The sequence below is a fragment of the Oratosquilla oratoria genome, chromosome 23, assembly GCF_046742065.1.
Source record: "Oratosquilla oratoria isolate Oo_2021 chromosome 23, ASM4674206v1, whole genome shotgun sequence".
In the NCBI taxonomy this organism is placed as follows: domain Eukaryota; kingdom Metazoa; phylum Arthropoda; class Malacostraca; order Stomatopoda; family Squillidae; genus Oratosquilla; species Oratosquilla oratoria.
The window spans coordinates 2,029,841-2,056,529 of record NC_134799.1 but is presented as its reverse complement, the minus strand read 5'-3'; the positions used below and the strand labels follow the sequence as shown (position 1 = coordinate 2,056,529).

Below are 26,689 nucleotides of genomic sequence, written 5' to 3'. Positions count from 1 at the left end.
TGCGTGCTTGTCATTCTCATATTCTGATCTATGGGAAGTATTTTGGTTTTTTAGTGTAGATATTCTACTGGTGTTGTTTTTAGTGCAGCCAGTTATCATTCTTTATGTTGTATTTTGTATAATTTGTAGGATTTCTTTGTTTTCTTAATTATTGGATACCATGCTGTCGATGCACAGTTAATGGTATGAGTGTGGTATTCTTATGAGTTATGTATTTACAGTTTGCTTCTACTGTCCAGTGAAATATTATGATACAAATGTCCTCAATCAAACGTTATTTTCATCCTTTAATATACTATTTGCTATCATTAACTCTCTTTCTAGACACATCTCCACCATCAACTCTCCACTATGATTCTTTCCTGGAACTCCACATTTCCCAACCACTCCGTCAATTGGTTCATTTCCTACCCTAGCATTAAGGTCTCCCAATACTACTACATTGACGTTCCTCCCTAATCCCTCTATACACTCATTTAAAATATAGTCCCTTACCAAGTCCATATCTATCTTCCTCCTTATTTTCTTCATCAGCCACTGCTCTCTTCAGGAAATTTATGTATTCTTCGCTGTGGAACATTCTAATTTGTGCCTCTGTGGCAGGTACACTAGGTATGACCTGCATTTTCTCCATTAAATTATATGCAGTGACTAGACCATGGGTTAGAGAAGTCTGTAAAATGTTTGTCTTATTACTATTTGGAAAAAATTACATAACTGTATGCACCCATCCCTCAGTTTGATAGACAAAAGGTGGGGAGGGGACATCAGTCCAACAAAATATAAATATAAATTCAACACATAGTAATTTAATATCAGCAGTGCCCTTATATGCCCAATGCAAAATTCGTATATTACGGTAAAATATTCAGGGCTCCTTTGACCTTTTATTATGATTATTTTGTCAGCCTTGTGGGCAGTATGACCAGACTAGAATTGCCGCCTCCCTAAATGTGCCAACCCAGGGTATATGCACCCTCCCCCTCATATGAGGGCCCTAAATGTCAGATTTACTAAGGACTGAAGATAGCTTCTTGATGTGCCACATGGATTCAGTCACAGATGAGGAGTTGTCAGTTTTTGGTTGGAGTTGGAACTGGTAAAAATTCTTACAAACTCCAACTCCTTTACAGGATAAAGTTTTGCAAAAGTTACTTTGCACTTTTTTCTTCTTCTTATTTTCTTTTCTTGGCAGTTTTTGGTTGGAGTTGGAGCTGTTAAAAATTCTTACAACTCTGACTCTTTTACAGGATAAATTTTTGCAAAAGTTACTTTGCACTTTTTTCTTCTTATTTTCTTTTCTTGGCAGTGAGGGGCCAAGGGTCCTTCAATGAGGTCGAACTAAATTCCCTTTGTGAGGAGACATGGGTAGTGATATCATAAAACATTTGGGTAAATGAATAATTTGTTATCAATGGCATGCCTCACTACCCCAATTTGAGCATACACGTCTTAGTCCAATCAGGATAAAAAGTTTAACAGTGCTCTTGGTATTTCCTGCATATGCATTGTACAGTTTCTTTTCCCTGGAATCTATAGGAACATGACAACAAACTACTACTCTTCTATTCTGGGTAATTTCCTGATAAAAAATAAATTAAAGTCATTAAAATTTGCTCATGCTAGGTAGAAGCACTATATATAGTTTATACGACTGAAAATAGCACAAGGTTATTTTAGAGATATCATAAAAATCAATAAACATTCTTTGATTACATCAAACAACTAACAAATATTTTTACCCTGTGTTTAATGATGCGAACACAATCACAGATGGACGTGAGCACAGGGTCAAGGATATAGGCCACCCTTGGTGTCTCCTCTTCTGACATTTCTACACAAGGATCCATACCTCCCTGAAATCAAACAGATCATCAGTGAAGGGGACCAATGGTAGGCATCTGTATGTGGTGCTCCTGTGTGACAGAGGTCAGAAATCACTTCAGAGTGCTCTCACATCAGATTTGCACCCTCCTAGAATCCAGCCACAGCCACTGGGTTGCATATCATTTACCCAGCAGGAACTTTGTAGTAGTCAGAGACGGATAAGTGTTGAGTTCATGTAATGTAATATGTTCAATGTCTTCTGAGTGTTGACTGCACCTAGTGCATATGAAATATATTACTAGGCTTATTTTGTGCTGATGTTGTTAATGTGTTGGGGTGATCTCCTGAGCAGTCTTGTATATCTCAGGAGTTTTTTTCTTTGAATTTATGTTAGGGGAAGGACTCAGTTTTGTAAAGTATTATTAGTCATAAAAGTAGAGTTTGTCTTGTGACATACATGAGCATGTGTGCACATGAACACATACAGAATTTGATAACTAGTTCACTACAAGAGGGTAAGGTACCATTAGCCTGGAAATCAGCAAATGTTATACCAATCTATAGAAGAGGAAACAGAAAAGTACCACTAAATTATAAATCAGTGTCCTTAACAAGTACAATAGCAAAGATGAGTGAGAAAATAGTGAAAGATAAATGGATGAAATATCTAGAACATTAAGGAATATTATTAAACAATCAATTTGGATTCAGAGAAGGGAAAGTCCTGTATTGCAAACCGGCAATTTTTTTTAATTGCAACAGACTGATATGCTAGATGAGAGAGGAGGAGGGATGGACTGTGTATATCTGGACTTATAAAAGGCCTTTGTCAAGGTGCCACACAAGATATTGATATGGTAATTGGAAACCATAGGACACCTTAATGGAAACATACATACATATATCAAAGGCTTTTTCCCCTTTACAAGGGAGGTAGCCAAAAAACAAAGGCATAGAAACTACTCCCACCCATTCCATCCCCTACATACTCCATCTCCCTTTACCCTCTTCCCTCCCTCTTATCTTGGCACCTCCTGGATGATGGGTCATCCCTGCATCTTGTCCACTACCCTGGGTCAGAAGCAGTGTCGCAAGACACAGCACACCCACAGTAAGACCACTATGGAAACATACTAGAACAGATAAAAGGTTTCTTAAAAGACAAATGTATAAGAACAGTAGAGAGAGATGAAAAGTCAGAATAGAGAAAAGTAACCAGTGGTGTATAACAAGGTTAAGTTTTGGTTCCTGTAATGTAGTAATGTCCCTTGTATATATTATTAACATGACAGAAGAAATAAATTGATATGCAAACCTATTTGCTGATGATGCAAAGATCATAAAGAGGGTGTGAAGTCAGGAGGATATTATAATGTTGTAAAGGAACCTGGATAAAGTTTTTGAGTGGATTCAAGAGTGAAAAATTAATAAAAAATAAATATTTGGAAATGGACCAAAGTAAGAAGTGATGATGGATTACAAAATTGGAAATGAAATAATTGCAAAAGCATAGGAGACCAATGACTTGTACTTATCATAATCAAAGACAGCCTACCACTTAAAGCTCATATCAAGAAAATGCAGTAACAGGAGACACAATCTGTTGAAAAATATGAGTTATTTTATCATATGGATGAGAGCATGAAGAAAAATATTAAAAGCTGGATATGGTCTAGAGTAGAATATGCAGTGATGTGGTCACCATACTTAAAGAAAGAAAAAAAAAAAAAGAGAAAGAGAACACAAAGGCAGCAACCAAGATTATTCCTAGCAACAACATGTTACATGAGGAAAGATTGAAGAAACTGGGACTATCTTGGAAACCTGATGATATTGAAATTGGAAGCAGGTTTGGAGAAAGTTAACAAAAAATAATTACTAGTACAAGAAATATAAAAAAGGCTTAGTAAAAAAAATAAAAACAATCCTATTTACACTTAGATACACTTAGAAGATTTCTGTCGGTGATCGACGCAGCTAGACTGGAGTCCCACTGTGACCAGGTAGCTCCCTCACATCAATTGTCCAATCGGTCAGACGATTGGCGTTGGGGCTGATGTATCCTGGTGTTGGTGGTTGGTCTGGTATTTTGGCCAACCATATATCCAGATGTTTTTTGAAGGTGTCTGGAGACACCCCTGACATGTTTCTCAGTTGAGGCGGGATGCAGTTGAACAATCTTGGTCCACTGAACGAGAAGCTGTTATGAATTCTGGATTTGATGTTTAGTGTTGAACCGGGAGTGGTCCTCACATAACATAGCCTCCCTCTTCTTTGGTGGACTGATACTTGTATGCCGGTGTTGGGCACCTTCTTTTCTAATACCTTCCAGACGTAGATGATGATGTAGCGTTCCCTGCGTCGTTGGAGAGAAAACAACTGCAACTCCTTCAGTCTCTCCCAGTAGTTCAGTTCCTGGAGCCCATGTATTTTGTTGGTGAAGGTCCTTTGGGGCCCTTCGATCTCCATGATTTCTGATACTTTCTGGGGAGACCAGAGCTGGCAGCAGTATTCTAGGTGTGGTAAGACTAATGATTTCCACAGGGTCAGCATACATCTTGGACTTCTTGTCTGGAAGGTACGAAGTATCCACCCTGCTAGACGCCTCGCTTTGGACGTTGCTTGGCTTATGTTATGGGAGAAGGAGGCATCACTGCTCATGCTCACTCCCAGATCTTTCACTACATCTTTCGCAATGATCTCTTGCTGGCCACAGTAGTAGTGTGTTGAGATCTTTAGATCCAGATGGCGACCATAGCGCAGAAGTTCGAACTTTTCCCCCGTTCAGTGCCCTGTTGTTCACCTCCGCCCACCTCAGAATTTCATTGAGGTCTTGCTGTAGGTTATCGGCATCTTGTCGCGTACGTATCTTCAGTTCGATTCGCGTGTCATCGGCAAAGGATGTCGCTGTAGAGTATTTAAGGTCCCTGTCTATGTCCCCTATCATGATGAGGAATAGTAGGGGACCCAGTACAGTACCTTGGGGAACACCGCTAACAACCCTGCTTGCCTGTGAAGAAGTACCCTGTACATTCACTCGCTGTATCCTATCGGATAGGAAACTGTGGAGCCATTTGCCTAGGGCTCCGCATATACCAAGTGCTCGCATTTTGTGCAAAAGGATCCCATGGTCCACCTTATCGAATGCTTTTGCAAAATCAAGGTATATGACGTCCACGTTGTCCCCATCTTTGGTGTCATCTAGTATTTTATCATAATGGGCAAGTAGTTGAGAGAGGCATGAGCGTCCTTGTCTGAATCCATGTTGGCCATTGTTGAATGCCTCTATGGTTTCCAGATATTCAACGATGGCTTTCCGCACTACCCTTTCCATAATTTTAATTAAATGGGATGTTAATACCACTGGCCTGTAATTCTTGGCAATGCCTTTGCTACCCCCTTTATGTATAGGGGTAATTGTGCCATTTTTGAGGGCTCGTGGTACATGTCCTGTTTGTAGGGACATTTCCCATAACAGTTTCAGGGGTACTGCTAGTTGGTGTTTGCAGTTTTTTAGCAGTTGGGCATGGAACCCATCTGGTCCTGCTGCTGCATTTGGTGCCATCTCGTTAATGGCCACTATTATCTCCTCTGTGGAAATCTTTACTGACGATAGTTGGTGTGGCGTCACCTGGTGTTCATTGAAGAAGGTATGTGGATCCATTACCTTCATATGGTCCTTTGGTTCACTAAACACCCTTTCATATTGCAGTCTGAGCAACTCTGCCATTTTAGTTGGGTCACTCTCGAGTTCCCCAGCTGGATCTATAAGTGGTCCTATGGATGGTGTATTTTTTAGCTTCTTATTGGCATAGGCATAAAAGAACTTGCTGTTCATTTGGATGTTTGAGATGGCTCTTAATTCTTCTTGGGCCCTCTGATCTTTGTGAGACTGGATGAGTTTTCTCTCAATTTCTTCCAGTTCATTTTGGATGTTGGTGGTGGATGGTAGATGGTAGATGGTTGGTCTTTTGTAGTTTTACTCTTAATTTTGTTCTCCTCTTCATTAGGTTTTTCCTATCTCTAGGGATAATTTTTATCTGTTTCTTGGTGATTGTTGATTTTGGAGGCACCATAGTTTTGCAGATTTCAAGGCATCTTCTCTGAAAGATGTCTAGGGCTCCTTCAGAGTCTTTATCTTGGAAGAGAGTTACCCAGTCGGACTGGCCTAATTCCCTTCTAATCCCATCCCACTCAATATCTTTGCTGAAGAAGTTCAGGTCATGTAGAGAGAAGCCAGGGAAGTGTGCCTTTTGTTGAGCTAATTGTTGTGTAGTGAAATGTGTTGTCATGACTTTAATGAGACCATGGTCAGACATTGATGTCCTGGTAACTTCGTATGAGTGCACCAGGTCGTAGTTATTGCTGAATAATAGGTCAAGAATGTTGTTGCCTCTTGTTGGATCCTCAATAAATTGTTGGAGGTAGGCTAGATCCGCCAGTCTGATCAACTCCATTGCTTGCCTCTGTTCACTTGATGTTCCTCCTCGTATGATCCTAGAGGGCCAGGTTATTATTGGCAAGTTTAGATCACCAGTAAGTATGACCTCGGTGTGGGGGGATGGTAGGTGGTTAAAAAGTGATTGTAATTTCCCTGAGACTTCTCTGAACAATTCATCTGTGGTGTTTGGGGGTCGATACAGGGTTGCAATGAGTAGGTCCAGCCTCTTTACATATACAGCTAGTAGTTCTGTAGTGTTGTTTGAGAAGGCAGTAAGAACCTCCGTGTTTGCTGCTAAGTCCTCCCGTATGTATAGTGCTACCCCTCCGTGGCTTCTATCTACCCTATCGGCTCTGAACAGTGTGAAATTCTGGATGTTTATTTCTGCATCTAGGATAGCATCGTTGAGGTGGGTCTCAGTAAGGGCAATAAAGATAGTGTTATCATCTGCTGCTAACTCTTCGAGCATTGGCACTTTGCACTGGTTGCTTTGTGGGTAAAGCCCTCTTATGTTGCCCACAAAGAAACAATTTAGTGGCAACTCCACCTCCCCAACGGCTTCCGTTCGTGTTCGTCCGTATGGGCTAGTAGCCTTGACATTATTAATTGTGACTGCTTTTCTAGCGCTATCATCCGTTCCAAGAGTCGTTCTAAAAAAGCGTTCTGATCCGTCGTGGATGGTGTTGCGGTTAGGGTAATGTTGTTCTGTCCTTTATCGGTAACAGTGCTAGGTGTGCTTGGGGTAGTTGGTGGTTGTGGTGTGGTAGGTTTGTTAGGTGTGTATGTACCCAGAGCTGTATTTGGTCGGGAATGGTCGTTATCCGTTTCTTGTGATCTCTGGGTCTGTGTTCCCTTTATGTGGGGGAATCTGCAGTTCTTCTGGTGGCATACTCCCTTGTGCAGCGAGCTTCTGCATACAAAGGGGTGGTAGTTACCACATTTCCATCCCAAGATGCATCCGGACCTCTTGTCTAGCCCATGCCTCATGAACTTTTGGCAGATTTTTGGATGTGATTCTTTGCATCCATTGCCCACTATGCCATATTTACAATCATTCCTTAGGTAGTATTTGCATGCTTTCGGCTTCGTCTTTGTTTGGGGGTTCACTGGCCCTGTACTAGACTGAACAGCTACAGTCGATGTACCAGGTGAGCCCCTCTTCTCACTCTTGTAGTCTGCAGTATGTGTAATGATTGTGTTTTTATTATTAGGTTCAGCCTGATCTTTTCCTGGAACTTTGGGCTTTGTTCCAGTATTGTTATGGCTGCTCTGCTTTGGTATTGCCCCATTTGATTTGAGATTTTGTGTTGATGTGTTATGTGCGGTATTTTCTTCTATTTAAAAGATGATAAGTATAGCTTTCCACACAGACTAAGTTAGGTGAGGATATAACGTAAGCCAACATCATAAAAGAATATACGGGAAGTTTGACAAATGGAAGAAAAGACATGGAACCCCATGAGCATTGCTGCAACCCTGTGCAGTACAACTATGTAGTGTTAATTATGCTTTCAAGTTTACTGGGACTTAAATTTAATTTCCTACTGGAGAAGGTAAGACACTAACCACTATGCTAGAGAATTGCAAGGGGATTAGAATAAACAAAAGACTACAAATGAGAACAAACTGTGGAAAACGAACTTCAATATTAAATTTTTTGAAAAGTTTAAAAGTACGAGATGAGATAATCAGTGATTTGCTCAATGGAAAATGAAACAATTATAACATAAGAAAACAATTTAGGACTGCTGATCATGGTTAATCTGCCACCTGACAGACATCCACAAAATTTGTGAAAGAGATCATCTATTGAACATGTCTTCACTTAAATGGACGAGATGAAATCGCTCGATCGTAGACATCCCTACTTTAGCTTCGATTCTGTACTACTTTATTACGCCAATAACACAGATATTATTTGAATATTTTGTATAGATAAGTCTGACATGGTGGTATATAATGGAAGAAACCAGGTCTAGGGATGTAACATTTCAATTAACACACAAGTGGACACCGATTAAATTTAAAATATTTCGTATGGTTACTGTACACAGTGACAGTGTAACATCTAATCTATTACTAAAACTGTAAAAGTACAGTAGTTATTGATTGGATTGCATCTACCATTAGTTTGCCAATATAACAGATATCTACATAACTTAAGAACAACCAATTTCCAACCATATTTTAGGTTCAAGGTATATTTTGAAAAATATTCATACCTGTGACAAGTCGCCTACTTTAAATGAATCGCCCCCTACAGGGGTCAGGGACCGTGAATCGAAATATAGGGGGATTAATAGTAATCATAAAGAATTATATTCTATGGGGAATAAATTTGTTAGAAAAATCACAATAACAATAATGCATTAATACTTACTACTTCAAAGATTAACAATTTACATATGTCATCCCTGTTTGATGTGTTTACAAATAAATTCTGTGTCAGCTCTGGACTCATACGTAAACACGTACATTACATGAACTTGCCTGGCTGTTGACTAATGTTGCCAATAATGCTGCAGAACTGAGGAAACTACAGACAGCTTCATCTTCTAATGCCCCAGGTTTCATTCGCAAGAAATCAAAATATGACCTAGCCCCGACCCATGCCATCCGATACTTCAGTCTCCCACGGTTTTCAGGAATACCCTTTAGATTCTACTAAGTAGATTCTACTAAGTAAACTAAGTAAGTGCCCACCCTCCATTAAGGTACTCTCGAAACAACACGACGAGAAAGGGTACTAGGACCCGCTGACATATTACAACAAACTCGACTGCCCAATCCAACTTGAAAAACCTTCCACCAAATTTTGAAATTGACCATCTGCAATAGGTTTAATTGATTGGATTAATTTCCACAAATCATCTCAATCCTAGGAAAAGCCCCGACATGAGGAAGGGGTTTACCTATCACATACCCTAATCAGACCTACACAATCTAACCTGACCCGACCCAACTTAACCTAACCTAACATGGGGTTACATAACTAGGGGTAACTGTTTAGGTTCTGAGACCCCCCTTCCTGTGGTACACTTAGCTGGTGAATTTGACCCCCCCTCCCCTAGTGGGGTGTATCACCTAGTCTGGGGCTTTGTACCTTGGACTCAGTTAGCTAGGTCAACATAAAAATGGAATTCCTGATATTTGAGCTGAAGTAGTTCTCATGGCATGCAGAATGCCACTATGAGTACAACAATGCAATTTGAATTATCCATCTAGCTGTCCTAGTTCCTGAGATATTGCATTTTGAAGGGTACAAAATCAAGCCTATTTTGTCCCAGAAAATCAGGCCAAAATATGTGTAGGCTATAGTATGCTTCGACAGACACATCTGCATTGGCGGTTGAAATGTCGCAATACGATTGACATTGTTGTTATTCAATAATCCGACCCGATAGGAAAAAAACTAATTTGTACTTACAATTTCTCAGCTCTCCTGTGATACCCTGCCCTGGTTTTGGTATTAGAATAGTCCATGAGACTAGTAGTTTTTGTTTATTTGGGTCTGTTGCCCATTAAATGGAGTTTTTTTAGCTCATTTTTCACATTGAAACATAATTTTTTTTTCGAATTACTGCTGAATGCAGGCCGCCATGTATATCTTATGTTTTTATGTACCAACATGTAACTGATGATGTGATTGGTTGAAATTTACTACAATTATAGTAAATACACTGGCATTTTTATGAATTAAATTTCTCGCGATATGTAAATTTGGCCATTTGAATGGCGTGCGCTTAAAATGATGCACTATTGGCGGACGTCATAGACGGTGGCACCTCTAGCAGTGTTTGACCTAGCTATCTCAGTAGAGTATGCATTACCTAATCAGCGGGCACTGCCTTCTATGTCACCCATTAGGGTACATTTTGCCTAGGGCAACCCCCACCCCCTATTTATAGATATTTAACTATAATAACTAATTTCTGATGATTGATTAGAAATGAAAATTGGTGTAGTAAGCTAAATACTTATATAAAGAAATATGAAGTGTGCAGACAGTTCCAATGATTAGAATTTTTATTGTAATAATCAATTGTGGAAAATATTTATAATTTGATATTGGTCATTACATTCTTAGTTTGGATGAAATAGGGCAGATTTGGGGGATGAGGTCTTGTCCTTAATGTTTTCTTAACTAATTATAATTTTTGAGAAAATAGATAAATTTTCTTGTGGGCTACCAAGAATATTCCCAGCTCTATGCTTTCCTTTCACGGTCAAAGCAACGAGATACTACATGCCATAGATTGTCCTTAGACCTAGCCACAAGTGCAATGTGACTGTCATCAGCAAACAACTGGCTCATCTCCCACTACATGCCACTCTTGCAAACCATCTCCAAACCCCTACCCATCACATTTATCTCCCATACCACACAATCCTTGTATATATTGAACAACAATCTTGTCAATGTTTGAATTTGATACATTGAAAAATTATGATAGACATTGCCTTGAGTTTCACTTAGTGGAAAACCCACAGCCCCATATTAGTAGCTGGCTGTGGTCCTCAGGCCTTCTTGTATATCTCTCTGGGAAGGAATTTTGGACTGTTGGTTGTTGTTGTTGTCGTTCCCTAGACTGTCTGTCCGAGCAGTCCTGTCTCCCCAAGGAATGCCACAGCCGAAACTGGGTTTTCCCACAAATCCTTTATAGAGTGTATGTTGTGTTGTTTGACTGTTGGTTGTGTTGAATTGATGTGGGATTGTTCCTGTCGCTAGCTGAAAGTTGTAGAAGGAGGGGAGCAGTTGCCAGTTGCAGCTCTCCATTAGAATATGAAATTGAAGGAGATTGCAAGAAACTAAGGCCTACACTATGCAGTTCCATGTCCATTACCACCTATTATACATCCTTCTCTAACCTTTATGCTTTAACTTTCCCATCCCTTTATAAAAAGAAAAAGGCCAATATATATATATATATATATATATATATATATATATATATATATGTATGTATGATATTCATAAATATATTCAGTACTTAGAATTCAAAGCAATAGGGTTAACATGTCCTCTAAATAGGGTTAACATGTCCTCTAAAATTTGTGTAGGTGATTACATCTAGGTAAATAGCTTGATATATTTTTCTTCTACTCAGATGATAATTGTGGTAAATCTAAGCTGAAATGAAAAGTTGCTGGTGACTGACTTGTTTTTAGATCTTAAAAGTCATAAATATTTCAGTAATTAAGTTCTTTTTGAATTCATGTTTGTACTAGACATCAAAGTTATTTTGCTAAAAGAATATTTTTGTTCTTGAAAGTAAATTACTGTAGAATACAAATGTGGCTTCGATGGTAAGACAGATATAAAACATATTACTGTTGTAGTAATACACAATTTTTTGCCTATTTCAGGTAATATGGCATCCAGTGAAAAAATTCCTCTAAGTGTTACTCATGGTCGAGTATTTGTGTGGAATGCACAGGATGCTCATATTTTACGAAGTGAGCATAGAATTGTAGGAACTCTGGTAGGGGGCCTGCCAAGGAACCCCCACCAGTGTTCAATGAATGGACTGCCTCTATATCTTCTGCCAGAGGAGGTAACACTTCTTGTCGAAGAAGGCATAGCCACATTAATTTCACACCAAGAACTAACCACTTTGCCAGAAAACATTAAAGCAAAGATTCATGAACACAGAGAGAAAAGTTACCATGAACAAGTGCTACAGGCTAGAAAGGATCGTGAAAGTGAAATCAGAAAAATGGCTGATGTAATTGTGGCTGGAAAGAAAAAGAAATTAGAAAAATTAAAGAAAGGGTATAAAGAATTTGAAAGTAATCTAAAAAATTTAGATAAAGAAACCATTATTGAAAATGAGATGAAAAAAATTCAAAGCCTTCCAAGAAATCTGCAAGTTTTGCAAACATTTACGGAACAGCCATTTATTAAAGACATGAAAGCAGAGGAAGTAGACTGGAAATATCCTGACACTAGAAATGAAGTTCTACACTATGCTGTGTATCAAGACCTTTGGAAAAAAGGCTACTACATATCCTCAGGCATGAAGTTTGGGGGAGATTACATAGCCTATAAAGGTGATCCTCATCTATACCATGCATGCCTCATTGTTCGCTGTGTTGAGGATGAAGAAGGTTTGAATGTAGAAGATTTAGTAATGATGTCGAGAATTGGCACCACTACGAAGAAGACCCTGGTTCTGGCTTCATTGAACAAGGACAACGATGTTCATTATCACTCCATGCAGTGGGCTGGAGATGAACTTTTCTAGATGCTGTTTAATCTTTCTCTTAATTAATGAAGTTATTCAAGATGGATGGTAATAGCTAATAATAATAATAATTGTTGCTTCAAGTTTCACTGAGTGGAAACCCATAGTCTCACAGTGGCTGGCCTTGGGTCCTCCCTTAGATCTTTCTGGGAAAAAATTGAAGACTGTCAACTTTGTATTAGTGTGGGACTCCTGTATGTCACCAGCTGAAAGTAGGAGAAAGTGAGCAGTTGCTGGTTGCCATTCAAATAGTTTGCCTCCAATTTCCACAGAAATTGACTATGAGGTACTTTATCAAAACCTTTCACTAGGTCTAGGTACACACAGTCCACTCACACAGTCCTCCTTATTTTTCACTTGTATGATTTTTGTATCGTCAACAAACATTTTAGCATAGCTTGTGATTTCCATCACATCATTGACATAGACAAGAAACATTGGTGCAAGTACTGAACCTTGTGGAACTCCACTCATTACTTCTCTCTATCTTGATAGCTTGTCCTTCATTACTGTCCTCATGTATCTTCCTTACAAAAATAAATCTTTCATCTATTCAAGTAGTTTTCCTCTTAGTCCTCCAATTTGCTCCAATGTCCACATGAGTCAACTGTGAGATACTTTATCAGAAGCATTCTTTAGTTCTAGGGACATACAGTCCACCCACCCCTCTCTTGCAACACCTCAATCACTCTCAAGTAAAAGCTCAAAAGATTCAACACGCTTGACCTTCCAGATCTGAATCAAAACTGACTTTCTGATATTTGAAGATATTTGGTCCATCAATGTTTCACAATTCTTTCATATGATTTCACTATTGTACTGGTCAGTGATACTGGCCTTTAATTTAGTAGTGTCTCCTTATTTCCAGTTTTGTAAATTGGTACTACTTTAGCCCTTTTCCAATATAATATACAATAAAATTATGAATTTTTTCTGCCAGTTCTACCTTACATTCTGTATCCAGTTTGAGATCCCATCGGGTCCTGAAGCTTTTGTCACATGCAATGATCTTCCAAGCCCAAATTCTTGCTCCCCTTGCTTTCCTCAAAAAAATTGCTCTCCTTTGTGAAGATGGACTGGAAACATTTATTCATTATTTCTGCTGAACTGAGGCCTTCTCAAAGACCTCACCACCCACTACTAGCTTGGTTTATCAATTTACCATTGATAAACCTGTAAAACAGTTTCAATTCAGCTTTGCATTTATCTACAACACCTCTTTAAAAATTACTTTCTTGCTTCCTGTAGGTTCTTGTATATTCATTCCTAGCTTGTTTGTAGGCTTTTTTTTTTTTTTTTCCCTCCATTTTCCCCAAGCCATGTCTGTATTTTTTTTTTCTTCTTCTTCCAATGTCACACCTTTTGTTGAACCAGTCATATTTTTTCTCCTCCCTTCCAATTATTTTTGGCACATGTTTGTTCACTCCCAAGTTATAAATGTCAGGGAAATTTCCCATTTCCTCATTATACCTGTGGTATTCATGAATTCCTCCCAGTCAGCTTTTTCAAAGAAATTCTTCAACCCAAAGTTATCTACCTTTCCAAAATGAAGTCTCCCTTACCTGTGCGATACATCCCTTGGTTCTATTTCCTCATCCTCCCGCTGAAATTCAATTGTTACATGGTCACAAAAGTAGTTTAAGGAGCTGATGTCTGGCTCTTTGGTTAGTAGCTAAACTGATCTTATGGAAATATCATCTCTTGCCCAAGTCACTCCCTTTACCGATTGGGTCATAGTGTTCTCTAGTGCTATACTTAACAGGTATGTAATTCTGTGTGGTATATGTTGTAGGTTGTTATAGATGCTTGAGTATTATGCTGCTGATGTAGTTTTTATGTTGTGTTCTGTTGGTTGTGCTTGTGAGATGTAGTTTGAAGTGTGTGCAGTGTTTAGGGTTCTGGCATAGATTTGTGTTCCTGCCATTTTCATGTGACATTGACCAGTGGAAAGTTACAGGCAGTAACTAAATCAACCTAAGTAATGCTTTGCCATCTGGTGAACAGTCACAAATCATTATTACATGTACAATTCAACTACTCTATTTTTAACATGTATTTTACTTCACTGTTAATTGTATTACCAGAGTGAAAAACTGCGAGGATTTAAAATTGAGGACATGAAGAATTTGTATGTGCAAATTCTATATACCAAGGGCTTATGGGGTGGAAAAAGCCCTTGCTGTATAGAATTTTACTTCATAGATTATTGTTATTACCAGAGTGAAAAACTCTGAGGGCTTAGAATTGAGCACATCAAGGGTTTGTATATGAAAAGGTGGAAGAAATACAGTTGAAGTAGACAGAAAGATCTTTGGTCCAATCTGGACACCAAGTGCCAGCCCCTAGGGGCTTCATTTCCAGATGGAGGTGACAGGGTTGATTGGCTCTGAAAATGGGCGGCAGAAAGTTTATTCTCTGCCAACCATCTTGCAGGACCACCGGAAACTTATATGTGTCACTGATCACTGGTGATAGTTACCAGCTATATTTGGTAAATGCAAAGGAAAAGAGAAGTGGCAAATGAAATTTGTATTGTAATGCTTAATACAATTTGTAAATAAACAATACTTTGTATAATGTTTTAGGTAAAAGCTACAAAGTTGAGAACATCATATTCATTTGTAATTTTAACATCCATGTTGTGAGTTACCAAAGATTTTGGAATTAAACTCCCACAAAAAAAATTCTAGAAGTTTTACTTACCTTGATTTCCCAAATCTTTCATTATTATATAGTTATCCCTGTGATACACTGTCACTGTGTGAAGACAACTAAAAAAATTAACATATTCTAGAGGTATGAGCAGAAGTCCATCCTACCCCAGTAACAACCACATTCACCAATATCAATCCTTCTGTAAGTCTCCCAGACCTCCCAGTGCCTTTACCAGTCTAAACTGGAATGAATGCATACTTGTCAAATTCAGACTTCCATCTTCATCCCCACTCCTTCCCCAAACAACATTCAGTACATTAAAGAACCCCTGACTGCAGTGACCAATTAAATCTATCCTAGCATGTTGATGTTGGTTGAATGGGTAGACAAGTGGGAAAGAAATTCTTATCTGATGGTCTCATTCAGCATTTGGTCTTTTGGGTGGTTAAGGTGAGACTGGGGTGTAATGGAGGAAATAGCAAGGGGGTTGGGGTAGGTGTTTTTGTGGGAATGATTTTGTCAGCACTTTCTAGTGTAGATTGCAATTTAGCCATTCTTTTTCCATATGGATGTATATTACTGTATATGGATATTTGCTGAATTCTTTGTGGATAGCTGAGGTTTCAATGGTGTGGGAATCTGGGTTGGTAAGGGTGATTTTGATGCGGCAGAGATACTTTAGTGACGTGAAGGTGCGGTGGATATCCAGGTGAGGGGGGCGAGTCCACTTTCTGTATTCAAGCTTTTTAGAGGTGTATTGCAAAATACACCAGTGCTGAAGCACAGGCCATGAGAGTGTATAGTGTATTCAAAGGGCCATGGGTGGCAGAATAGGCTTGAAATTCTCATTCAAATTTGCTCTGTATGAAGGACTAGTATAAGATACAGAATGATTGTTTGTCTGCTCCCCATTTTATGTGGGATAGTGATTTCAGGAGATCACAAGCTCAGAGGTAGGATGTTTTTAGTTGTTAGGTAGAGAGTTCAGATGAGTCATCTAAAAAATTAGGCCCAGAAATTGGGTCTATTCTACCACTGGGAGGGTAGTGTTTCCTAGTTGTATTGATGTATCTTTGTAGGAACATCATCTACAAAAGTGTGTGGTGACTGATTTTGAGGTGGAGACATGAGAACCATGGTCTTCTGCCCACTGGTGCACTTGAGTAATGACATTTTGAAGAAGGTGGTTGGTGTGAGCAAGGTGGGTTCCGACACAAAGCAGGGCTAGATCATCGAAATAAAGGCTAGTCTGTTATTTTGGGGAGTTTTGTTAGGTCTTCTTCAGCAAGGGTGAAAAAAGACAAATACTGAGGACACTTCCTTCAGGAATATCGTGTTGGACATGTGGTGAGGATAGGGTTGCTCCTACGTGTACTTATAATGTTCTATGGGTTAAATATTGGAATATGAGAGAGGGCATAATTCCTTGAAAGCCTACAAAGAAAAGTTTATGAAGGATCCACTGTCTCCAGGCTGGATCACATGCTTTTTCCAAATAAAGCATAAAGCATGAATATGCTTGCTGGACATTTGAAGTGCTGCAGCCAGCCAGGAATCCTGTTCAAAGGAGTGATATGAGAGATTAATGTTCTAATTGCCATGAGGCGGAACAAGACAATTTTTTTTTCTAGGAGTTTACAAAGTAAGTGGGAATGGGTGATAATTGTTTGAAGTGTTTTTGTTCTTTCCTGTTTTGGGGAAAGGAATGATGATTACTTCTCTCCTGGTGGTTGAGAGGATACCTTTCATCCATACACTGTTAGAGAGGTTTAATGTAAAGGATGTTGTGGTCTGAGGTAGGTGTCATATCATGCCATAGTGTATGTTATCTAAGCCTGGAGCAGATTTAATACAGTTGGGGAGGAAAGTTTGGTATTCTGCTCCTGTGAATAGACAGTTATACTCTTGCAGGGAGTGTGGTGTCAAATGAGGGGGTGACCGTGATTCAAGGGTAGTCTTTTGGGGTATGAATTTAGGTCCTCTATTTGTGTGTGTGTGTGTTTTTTTTGTTTTGTTTTTCGTTACTTGGGGAGGTGAAGATATGTATGGTATGACCATTGACATAGAGAATAGAAAGGGCATATGAGGTTGTTTTACTGGAAATCTCCTTTATTTACGTATTTATTTACTTGTTTATTAGAATGTAGTTATTGTATCTCCTCATTCTGTCTTTAGGGAGTGGTGGGGATAGGTATGTAATACAATCTTTCAATTATATGTGTATGCATTTGCCTAATTTACCTAGCTGTGTGTGTGTATGTGTGAATCGGCACGGTCTTGGATCACGTGTTGGGCTCACGATCGACAGCTATTTCCTGGATGAGAGCTGAGAGACATATTTAGCCTAATACATGGTTAATGCTGTGACCTCTCTCTCTCACACACACACATGCACACAACTCCTTCCCCACCAAAGTTGGAGTGCCGGCTCGCAGTGTAGCGATGCTGATTTTTCGCCCCTGGGCGGGATTCGAACCCATATCGCTGAATTAGCGATCGAGAACGGTACCATTGCACCGTCAAGCCGTGTGTGTCTACGTGCGCGTGCCTTGTTGCATTTCTTGTAAGCAGACACAGCTTTATATTTCTGAAGAAAGATATGAATTTTTCCCACTTTGGGATGAATCCTCGGTAGTTTCACTGGAAGACGATGTAGCATTGCTTGGTCTGATTTGAAGTGGCGGTTGTTTTGGATCATTCTCCCATGGAGACACAGGATTCGTTGGGAAATGCAGTCAAGAGTTCTTCAGAGTGTCTGGGCATTGCCTTCGGGAAGAGGGGAATTCGGTTGTGTGTGAATTAGAACTTGGGCCTGGCGAGGGTACTGGGAGGTCTAGAAAGCCAGCGTAGGTTTTTGTGTTAGTGTGTGTAGTTGGCTTTGGGTAGGACGAATTTCAGCTTGTGGTGTTAATTTGAAGCCTGTAGTGGGTATTGCAGATGAGGGAGATTTATTTCGGTTATATAATGAGGGAATAGTCTGTTAGCCTCAATTTTTTTTAGGGGGGGGTAGTTTACTTGGGGAGTTCAGGATTTGTCTTCAAATTCATCGCTTGCTTTTATAGGTCATTGGTCATTTCTTTGTTGTCGATTCATTGTTGGCAGATTTCTTCAGGACCCACTTTGTTTTGGAATGGGTCAAGGTGGTGGTCAACAGTGCTGCGTGGGCCCGGGAATGCAATATCTCTTAGTGGGATCGGGGTTATAGTTATTGATTGAGGTGCTTGGGTCTGTTGATAACGCCGAGGGGGTCGATTGTTAACCTGTGTGGAGAAGGTGGACATTTTTTCTGTTGTTACAGTTGTAGATTGTTCTCGAATGTGCTGGGGGCGGGGGAATCTTCGCTTCGATCACAGGGAGGTGTTGCGGGACGGAGCGGGATCTTCGTTTTAGGAGGATTGTATGCTCCTTCCCTGTTTTTGTTTGGTCATCATTCATTCCGTGTTATGGGTGATCATAGCTGAGGGGAGGGGAGTCACGCTAGGTTCGGGAAGGTGATTTGTTTACGCTACTTTTACTAGCCGCATCCTCATGTGCAGCACGCAGAGCGGATCCTGAATAGGGCTGCTCAGTCATGTAGGCCGCTGTCGAGTTGTGCTCTTCTTCCATCCTCGCAGGTCGACCACTGCACCTTCACCGCCTATCGTGTGAGTTATGACTCAAGCCTCGTTGACACGGGGCTAGTTTAATAGCCTCTAGCGCTAACGATCCGTAAACTACCTCTCTACTTGCCCAATGTAAACGGAAAGTTAGTAAACTTGCATCCAAACTATCCTAGTGTCAACTCCTTCTTGCCGCGTAAGTTAACTTGTAGCTAGCACTAGCGGCTACTAAACTAGCCCCGAGTTGACGAGGTTCAGGTGCTTTCAGAAGCCACCATCTTCTAACCCCAACATCATGCACCATCGATGGAGGACATATGATTCTTAGTAGGAAAAATGAAGTTATTGTTAGTGGGAGAGAAGGTGTTGAATATTGTCTGTCTCGATCACTTTCTTGCTCTCGGTGTTGAGACGGCAGTACTTCAAGAGGTTATATTAAGAAATAGTTTACAGTATAAATGCACCATCTGGAATAATCAAGACGATATAGTCCAAGGTGAACCCATAAGTGAATTCAAACTGAGAGAGGATAAAAGACGACCCATACAAGCATTGCTCCTTTCCTGTAATTACAATTAGGTAAATACAGTTATATTAATAGGTAAATACATATACATAAAGTCTACAGGTCACTAACACCTATGGCTATATAATTTATCTGCGACTGATATTTTCCTATAAGAATTAATTGACTATCACAGTGCAAAACAGAAAGTCGGAAACTAACCACTCCTTGTTCTAAAACATCTAGGGATTTTCTTCCGAAAGGGGATTTGATTTGTTCACCCCCAGGAAAATCCCTATGTACTTCCACGGGTCATCGGGTAGGGATCTACGGTACCCATAAAGTCTACGTTCACTCCCGAACTGACTGACTGAGCGCAAGTCGGACTCCAGCTGTGGCGGATGTCCGCTCGCGATAAAACGCCTCTGACTGAGTCAAGAGATCACGACGGGCGAGAGGGGGGATTTCTGGCCACCAGCTCTTGGGTCATTCCCAGCGGCTCTGTTTGCCGGGGGTGGTGAGGGGAGGGGGGGTTATAGTGACACAGGAGTCGACATGATTCATCAAACGTTCTTCTTCAGCTCTGGGGGGAGGTGAGGACGCGTTGAAATGGCCAGGACAAAAGGGAAAGTGCCTCGAAGACGCGGAAGGAAGGGGTTCGTTGTTATGAGCCCTTCCCCCGACGACGTGCCAAATGTCATGGTTGTGCGGCGGCGGCATCCAGAAGAAGGAAAGGGAAAGGCCCACTCGCTAAGGGAAGGCCTAAGGCACGGAGCTACCTTTGCACGCACGCGCGCACACACACACACACACACACACACACACACACGTACATACCCGCACACACGTACATACACGCACACACGTACATACACACACGTACATACACGCACACACACACACTAGGTAAATACACAAACACATACACAAACACACACACACACACACACACACACAAACACACACACACACACACACACACACACACACACACACACACACACACACACACACACACATGCACACAAACACACACACACACACACACACACACACACACACACACACACACACACACACACACACACACACACACACACACACACACACACACACACACACACACACACACACACACACACACACAGCGTTACCTATAGATCGGTCATATATGAGCTCTGAGCTCTCTTCCGGAAGGGAAATAGCTGTTGATCACGAGCCCAACACGTGATCCAAGACCATGGTGAATCACACACACACACACACACACACACACACACACAGAGAGAGAGAGAGAGAGAGAGAGAGAGAGAGAGAGAGAGAGAGAGAGAGAGAGAGAGAGAGAGAGAGAGAGAGAGAGAGAGAGAGAGAGGGTTAAATTTGTCTTGGGTCCAATTGATTTTCATTCTTTAACAAAATTGTTTGTTTGGGGAGCTCGGAAAGAAAGGTTAAATGCATAGCGTGCTTTTATGAGAACCACCTAGTGCAAAGCTCGCATCGTCTAAAGTTATCGACTGAATGAATCTTGTGGATTTGGTCCTATGTGGACTTCCGTGGTGCCCCAACGGTTCAGAGTCACACATAATATCTATCAAGTCTGGAGATGAGTCTGTTCATAAAGAAATGCTAATCCATTAGTTTTGTTATCCGTCATTCATGCCAGATTCTTTTAGATCGTTTCTAATGGAATGTCGACGATATATTGTAATTCCGTTAAAATCTATGAAGGCCGAACGCTAGACTCCGGCGTAAGCTTTGATTTATTTTTTCTGACTTCTGTTTTCTTTTTCTTTTCCTTTTTTTTGTTACATTTACAAAAGTGAGTTTTAGGTCATCGTGGCTCAGATGAGAATTTATTTTGAGGCGAATGACATTGAAACATCAGGCATGCCCTCATTCAAATGTAGAAGTTGACCGTTGGCCGTTCGATTTCTTTGAGACTTTCTTGAGATTGGTTAGAAATTGTCGTTTCGAACTGTCGCCTTTCTCAAATTCCTCTGGATTCATAACTTCGGGGTAGAAGAAAAGAATGTGATGGAGTAGGAGAGAAGGGGGAGGGAGAGAGGAAGAAAGCTGTGGAAAGTGAAATGAAGATAAAAGAGAAAGGAGACGAAGAGGTGAAAAGGAAATGTGATGAAGGGAGGAAAGGAGGAGAAGGAGAGGAAGAGAATGTAGAGTAGGATAGAGGATAGCGGGGGAGGAAGAGAGGGAGGAGGAGAAAGAAGATGATGAGGAGGAGGAGGAAGAGAGGGAGGAAGAGGAGGAGGGGGATGTGGAGGAGAGTGGTGGAAGAAAATGATTGTTGGGTTTACATCAGAGGTGGTGTGACGTTGGGAGGAAAGGTGGATGGGGAGGACAAGAGGCGAGGAAGAGGAGGAGATGGAGGAAGAAGGGGAGAAGAAGAAGGAGGAGGAGGACGAGGAGTGGAGTGAGAAGGAGGGGGAAGGAAGAGGAGGAGTAGAGTGAGAAGGAGGAGGAGTTGTAAAGTGAGGAGGACGAGGAGGAGAAGAGTGAGGAGTGTGAGTAGTAGAGTGAGGATTAGGTAGAACAGGAATAGGATAGAGATGCGGGAAAAGGAGGAAGATATAAAAAAAGGAAGAGGGAGGTAAAGGTATCGGAAATGGAGTGTCAGAAGGTGAGGAGAGGGAGGAGGAGGAGGAGGAGGAGGAGAAAGAAAATGAAGAGGAGGACAAGAAGAAGATTGAGGAGTGTGAGGAGGAGGCGAAGGAAAAGTAGGAAGAGAAGGATGAAGAAGCGAGGAAGGGGAAGAGGAGGGAGAGGAAAAAGAGGAGGAGGAGGAGGAGGAGGAGGTGAAGGGTAATGTAAGTAAAGGAGAGGACGGAGGATGAGGATGAGTTGATGGTGGAGGTGGAGGTGGAAAAAGAAGATAAGGAAGAAGAAGAAGAAGAAGAAGGGGATGAGGATAAGGATAAGGATGAGGGTGAAGAGGAGGAGGAGGAGGAGGAGGAGGAGGAGGAGGTGGTGGAGGGAGTGGTGGAGGGAGCGGTGCCTTGTCCATTGATCGCGGGCCGGCCAGGCCCTGCCGTCGTCAGTGGAGTCTTGTGTCGTGTCGAGTCGGCGCGTGTGTTGAGCGAAAGGGGGCTCCAAGCCACGCTCGTGCCCTATCCGCCTGCCTGCCTGCCTGCTTGCCTGCTTTACCGCCTGCTTTACCGCCTACCACCCTTCCTACTGTCACTGCTGTTTTTTTTTTTTTTTACAACTACTACTATTACCTATCCTTCCTCCTCCTCCTGTTTCTCCTTCTCCTATTCCTGCTGTTGCTGCAAGTGCTCTGCCCCCCCCCTTGCCCTTGTACTCTTAAACCCACCACACAGCTACTGCCCAGGCCCACCAACCAGCCTCCACCAGGTGAGTCTCTTCGTCCGCCCACAACGGCGGGCAAGGACTGTGTACTTGTATGTGTATGTGTCTGGTCTTTCTGGGCGTCACAGCCAGCCAGCCAGCCAGCCAGCCAGCCAGCCAGCCAGCCAGCCAGCCAGCCATCTCCCACTCTGTGTTTCCTTTCTCACCCGCCTTCTCCTTTTCCCTCCCTCCTCCTCCTCCTCCTCCTCTTGTCCTCTTCCTCCTCTCTCTCTCTCCTCCTCTCCTTCTCAACATCCCTTTTTTTTCTATCCTCTCCCCCCATCCCACTTCCGCTCGGTGTTGGGTGCCTGCCTGACTGACCTGACTGACTGACTGAGTGACTGACTGGCTGCCTGGCTGCGGGCACTACGCCTGTGCAGCTTTGGTCTATTCCTCTGACGGGAAACCCTGTCTTCTTCTTCTTCAGACCGCGAGACCGTTTGCAGGCTTAACCGTCGTTGCCGAACCCTTCGAGGCGTCGAATCAACATCACGAATAACAATAATAGGATTACTATCACCGTCATCACCCTTTCGTGCTGTTGTTGGCATCAGTGCCACCAGTTCAGCATCTCTGGCACCCACACCCACCCTCACAGCGTCCGTCACCCCTTAATGCAATCTCTGCCACCACCAACAGTGTTTACATTTCCACCACCGCTGTAGTGTTCATTATCATCATAAATTCCTCCTCCTCCTCCTCCTCGTCCTCCTCGTTCTCTTTTACCATCATCATCACCACCACCACCGCCACTGCAATCACAACTCACTCTCATCGCCTCCTCTCCATACGCGTCTGATTTTTTTCAGCAACGTCCTTATCGGCATCAGCGCCATCACTGCCTCACACATAAACCTCTTTTGCCATGTCCAAGACCATCTGCCCACTATAAACACTTTATCACTGATCCAGATCGATCACCATTTCCTTTGTCACTTCTTCCAACGTTATCGCCTTAGTTATAATGCCTCCTCCTTCATAAGATCTTCCTCCTCCTCCGCTACCACAGATCCTGTCTATTCTACAGCCAACGCCACATCCTCTAGCGATGTCTTGGCAGTGTCATCCCCATCGTAATTATTTCCAATATTCTATACGCCATCTTCGTCATCATTGTCTTCTTCCCCATAACCAGCAGCCTCCGTTATCACCCACCAACCACGTCACTTTCAGAACCTTTTCATCAAGCTCTACCACCCATTCCTGTGCCGCTGTCGAAGTCGCCACCACTGTCACTATTTCGTTCTCTTTTCTCACCATCTCCCCTTCTTTCGTTCTCCTTCGAAGTCGTCTCTGTGGCCTCCTGCATTATCGATATTTCAAAAATTGCCTTCTCCATATTCACGGACGTTGTCAGTTGCCAGAACCACGGATTTCACTGACACCTCTTCCACAGCCACCGCGTCCACAACCGTCTTCTCTCCTACAGAACTGCCTCTTCCACAACTATTTCCTTTACCATTGCCTCTTCCACATTTACCACCTTCACAATTACCGCCTTCTCCTCAGTTAACTCGTCCCTCTTCACAATCTCCATCTGGAAAGATATCTTCACAATAATCATCTCCTCTTGAAGTACCTCTTTCACCAGCACCACATCTTCCTATATCACTATCACCCCTGACAGCTTGTGTTCCATTTAGTCAATATCTTAGAGAAATTAGTGACACCACTACGGGTCAGAGTCACGCAGTGTTTTCTTGTAACTGGAGAATAATCTGCACTCCGAGAGGAATGACAGTTGCTCGATTTCTGCTCTTTTTACTTTCTGTTGTCTAATTTCCTTCGATTTTTCCTTTTACCATCTCGATGCCTCCGCTTCCTCGTCACGATTTTAGTTCTAAAAACAGAAGCGTTAGGTTTTGTCCATGAAATAGTATGTCACCCTCATCAATAAATCTTTCTTATGCAGCATGACCTCCTTCACTTCTACCATAATTACCTCTTTCTCTAGTGTTACTTCTGTCTTTTCGAGTATCTCCCCTCAGACATGATCTTATCCACTATGCTTGTCACAATTCTCTCCATCACCATCACCACCTCCTCTTTTCCCTTATCATCAATCTTTCGTCATTACCAGTATCACCATTATCATGAATATCATCATCACCATCACTAAATCCTCTTCCTCAGAAGCCAATTCAATCACTCCCCCTGTTCTCTCTCTCTCTCTCTCTCTCTCTACCTCCTCAACCAGTACGATACCATATCTTCTTCTCCAGCCATCGCCACTAAACAATTCTTCCTTCTGTATTATTGGTATCACCACCACTATTGTCATCATCTGTTTCATGTATCATTTCTGCCATTAACTTCATAGTTAGCACCGGGCTTCCAGCAGCTCTGACAACCACTACCACCACCAATGACAACACCATTAATTAGCTACATAATACAAACGTGTCCACCATAGCAGTTCATAACCATACCAAGGTATCATCGATAACCACAATTACTTCACATCATCTACACTACATTTCTTTTACACATCCAAAACGCATATGTCTATATACTAAATTTATATACCAAATGTTTATTCCCCCGTATAAGGAAGTAGCCAGCCAAGGCATGTACCTAACCTTCACCCTTCCCATATCCATTCACTACCTACTTGTTTTCTCTTTTATCTTAGATCCTTGTGGATGAAGAGCCATCTCTGTTCCCCAGCCCATTGCACGGGTCAGAAACAATCCAGCAACAAACAGTCCACAGCTGGGCCTCACACCCGAAACTGGTTTTTCCCCCACCACTTCATTACATGGCAACTTTCTCTCTTCGTTCACTTACGCGTGATTAGAGAAGACGAGGAGAAATCCCTTTGGGCTGTGTCAATTCATCATCTATTCACAACCCTTCTCCATTCACACTTATCTCTTGTCTTCTCTCTTTCCTACTCAACAGGCATTCCTCTTCTGCCCAAAGCTCATTCTCGGTCTTCCCCTCAAGTTCACTCCATCCAATTTTCCCTTCCACACACTTTTTGCTGATCTTTCATCACTCATTCTTTCCATATGTCCAAACCATCTCAGCATTCTTTGATCAATCCTATCTATCAACTCTCTTTGCACCCACATTCTCCTTCCCACCTAATTTCTCATCTATCCATCCTTGTAACCCAGACCATACTTCTGAATCACTTCATCTCAAAAAACATTTAAGTTTCATATTTTTGCCTTCCCTAAATTCCATGTCTCTGCCTCTTACAGTGTTGTCACTAAATCACCCCTTCATATAGTTCTTTCTTTGCGTCCATCTTTAGAAACCTGTTTCTCATTCCCCCAAACATTTACTTGCTTCACTCACTCTACAGGTTACCTCCACCCCCACTCCTCCATTCCCTGCTACATATGACTATCCAATTCCTCTAACCTCTTTTTAAGGCTTACCTCTAGCTTACTACCACCCTCCTCTTATCCATCTCATCACCTCACTTTTACACAAATCTACTTTCAATTTTATACTCTCATATGCGTTCCTGAACTCCGTCACTAACTGCAATATACCCACCTCTGACCCAGCCACAGGTCAGTGTCATCAGCAAATTACATTCAGCGATCCAACTTGCTCTTGTCCTGGTGCATAATTTCCACTTCTACTTTAGCTTCATAGTTTCTGTCTTCAGCTTATTGCATGTGAGGCCTATTTGTTCCGTTATTCTTTGGGATACTGTACAAAACATCGTTTATTTCCTCCATTGTCTCAGCCTCCAAATCCACGTCACGAGCATAAATAAGGAGGTCTATCTCATCATCGGAGAAATTAACTTCCCTTAGGGGTAGATGGTTGATGCTCTGCTTGTCTATTCTCTCCTGTACAAGGTTATTTTGGTGGCAATATATATCCTTGCCTAAGGCCACTGTGTATACTGGAACTCTGTCTCCTTCTTTCCGACTTTTACTGTGTATTTACTTCCCACGTTGCACGCTTTGGTGAGAGGGGGTATTAGTTTAGCAGGAATGTTAAGCTCTGGCATTATGTGCCACGATGATGGTCTGTGCACACTATCATAATTTGCTCGTCTGAAATCTACAAAGAGCTGACACAGGGCTTTATC

The 26,689-nt window shown here is 41.7% G+C and overlaps 3 protein-coding genes across 6 annotated transcripts in view; 2 read left to right on the top strand and 1 right to left on the bottom strand.

The window, feature by feature from the left end:
• The window catches only part of LOC143037858 (histone deacetylase 8-like), a 135,607-nt gene that overhangs the window by 18,785 nt on the left and 90,133 nt on the right, over window positions 1-26,689 (bottom strand). The window contains exons 1-3 of one of the 2 annotated variants that reach the window (XM_076206441.1): window positions 8,491-8,525; window positions 1,743-1,856; window positions 496-673 (exon numbers count right to left, since the gene is read on the bottom strand). In XM_076206441.1, coding sequence (XP_076062556.1) covers window positions 496-673; window positions 1,743-1,850 — 286 coding nt within the window. In that variant the 5' untranslated portion in view covers window positions 1,851-1,856; window positions 8,491-8,525. Of the gene's footprint in view, window positions 1-495; window positions 674-1,742; window positions 1,857-8,490; window positions 8,526-26,689 lie in introns of those variants that run through there. The other variant, XM_076206442.1, reaches the window with a different exon arrangement.
• Window positions 8,687-15,183, top strand: LOC143037855 (tRNA-splicing endonuclease subunit Sen34-like). Its single transcript, XM_076206436.1, has 2 exons — window positions 8,687-8,959; window positions 11,636-15,183. Exon 2 carries the CDS (start codon window positions 11,641-11,643, stop codon window positions 12,511-12,513), a length of 873 nt encoding a protein of 290 aa, XP_076062551.1. The 5' UTR covers window positions 8,687-8,959; window positions 11,636-11,640; the 3' UTR covers window positions 12,514-15,183.
• The window catches only part of LOC143037857 (regulator of G-protein signaling 7-like), a 192,063-nt gene continuing 187,683 nt past the window's right edge, over window positions 22,310-26,689 (top strand). For 2 of the 3 annotated variants that reach the window (XR_012967525.1, XM_076206439.1), the window contains exon 1: window positions 22,310-22,641. The gene's annotated coding sequence lies outside the window, so the exon portion shown is untranslated. The remainder of the gene's footprint in view (window positions 22,642-26,689) is intronic. The other variant, XM_076206440.1, reaches the window with a different exon arrangement.

What these genes read in the sequence shown, in the direction of transcription:
- LOC143037855 (XM_076206436.1), top strand. Translation starts at nt 11,641, where the DNA reads ATGGCATCCAGTGAAAAAATTCCTCTAAGTGTTACTCATGGTCGAGTA.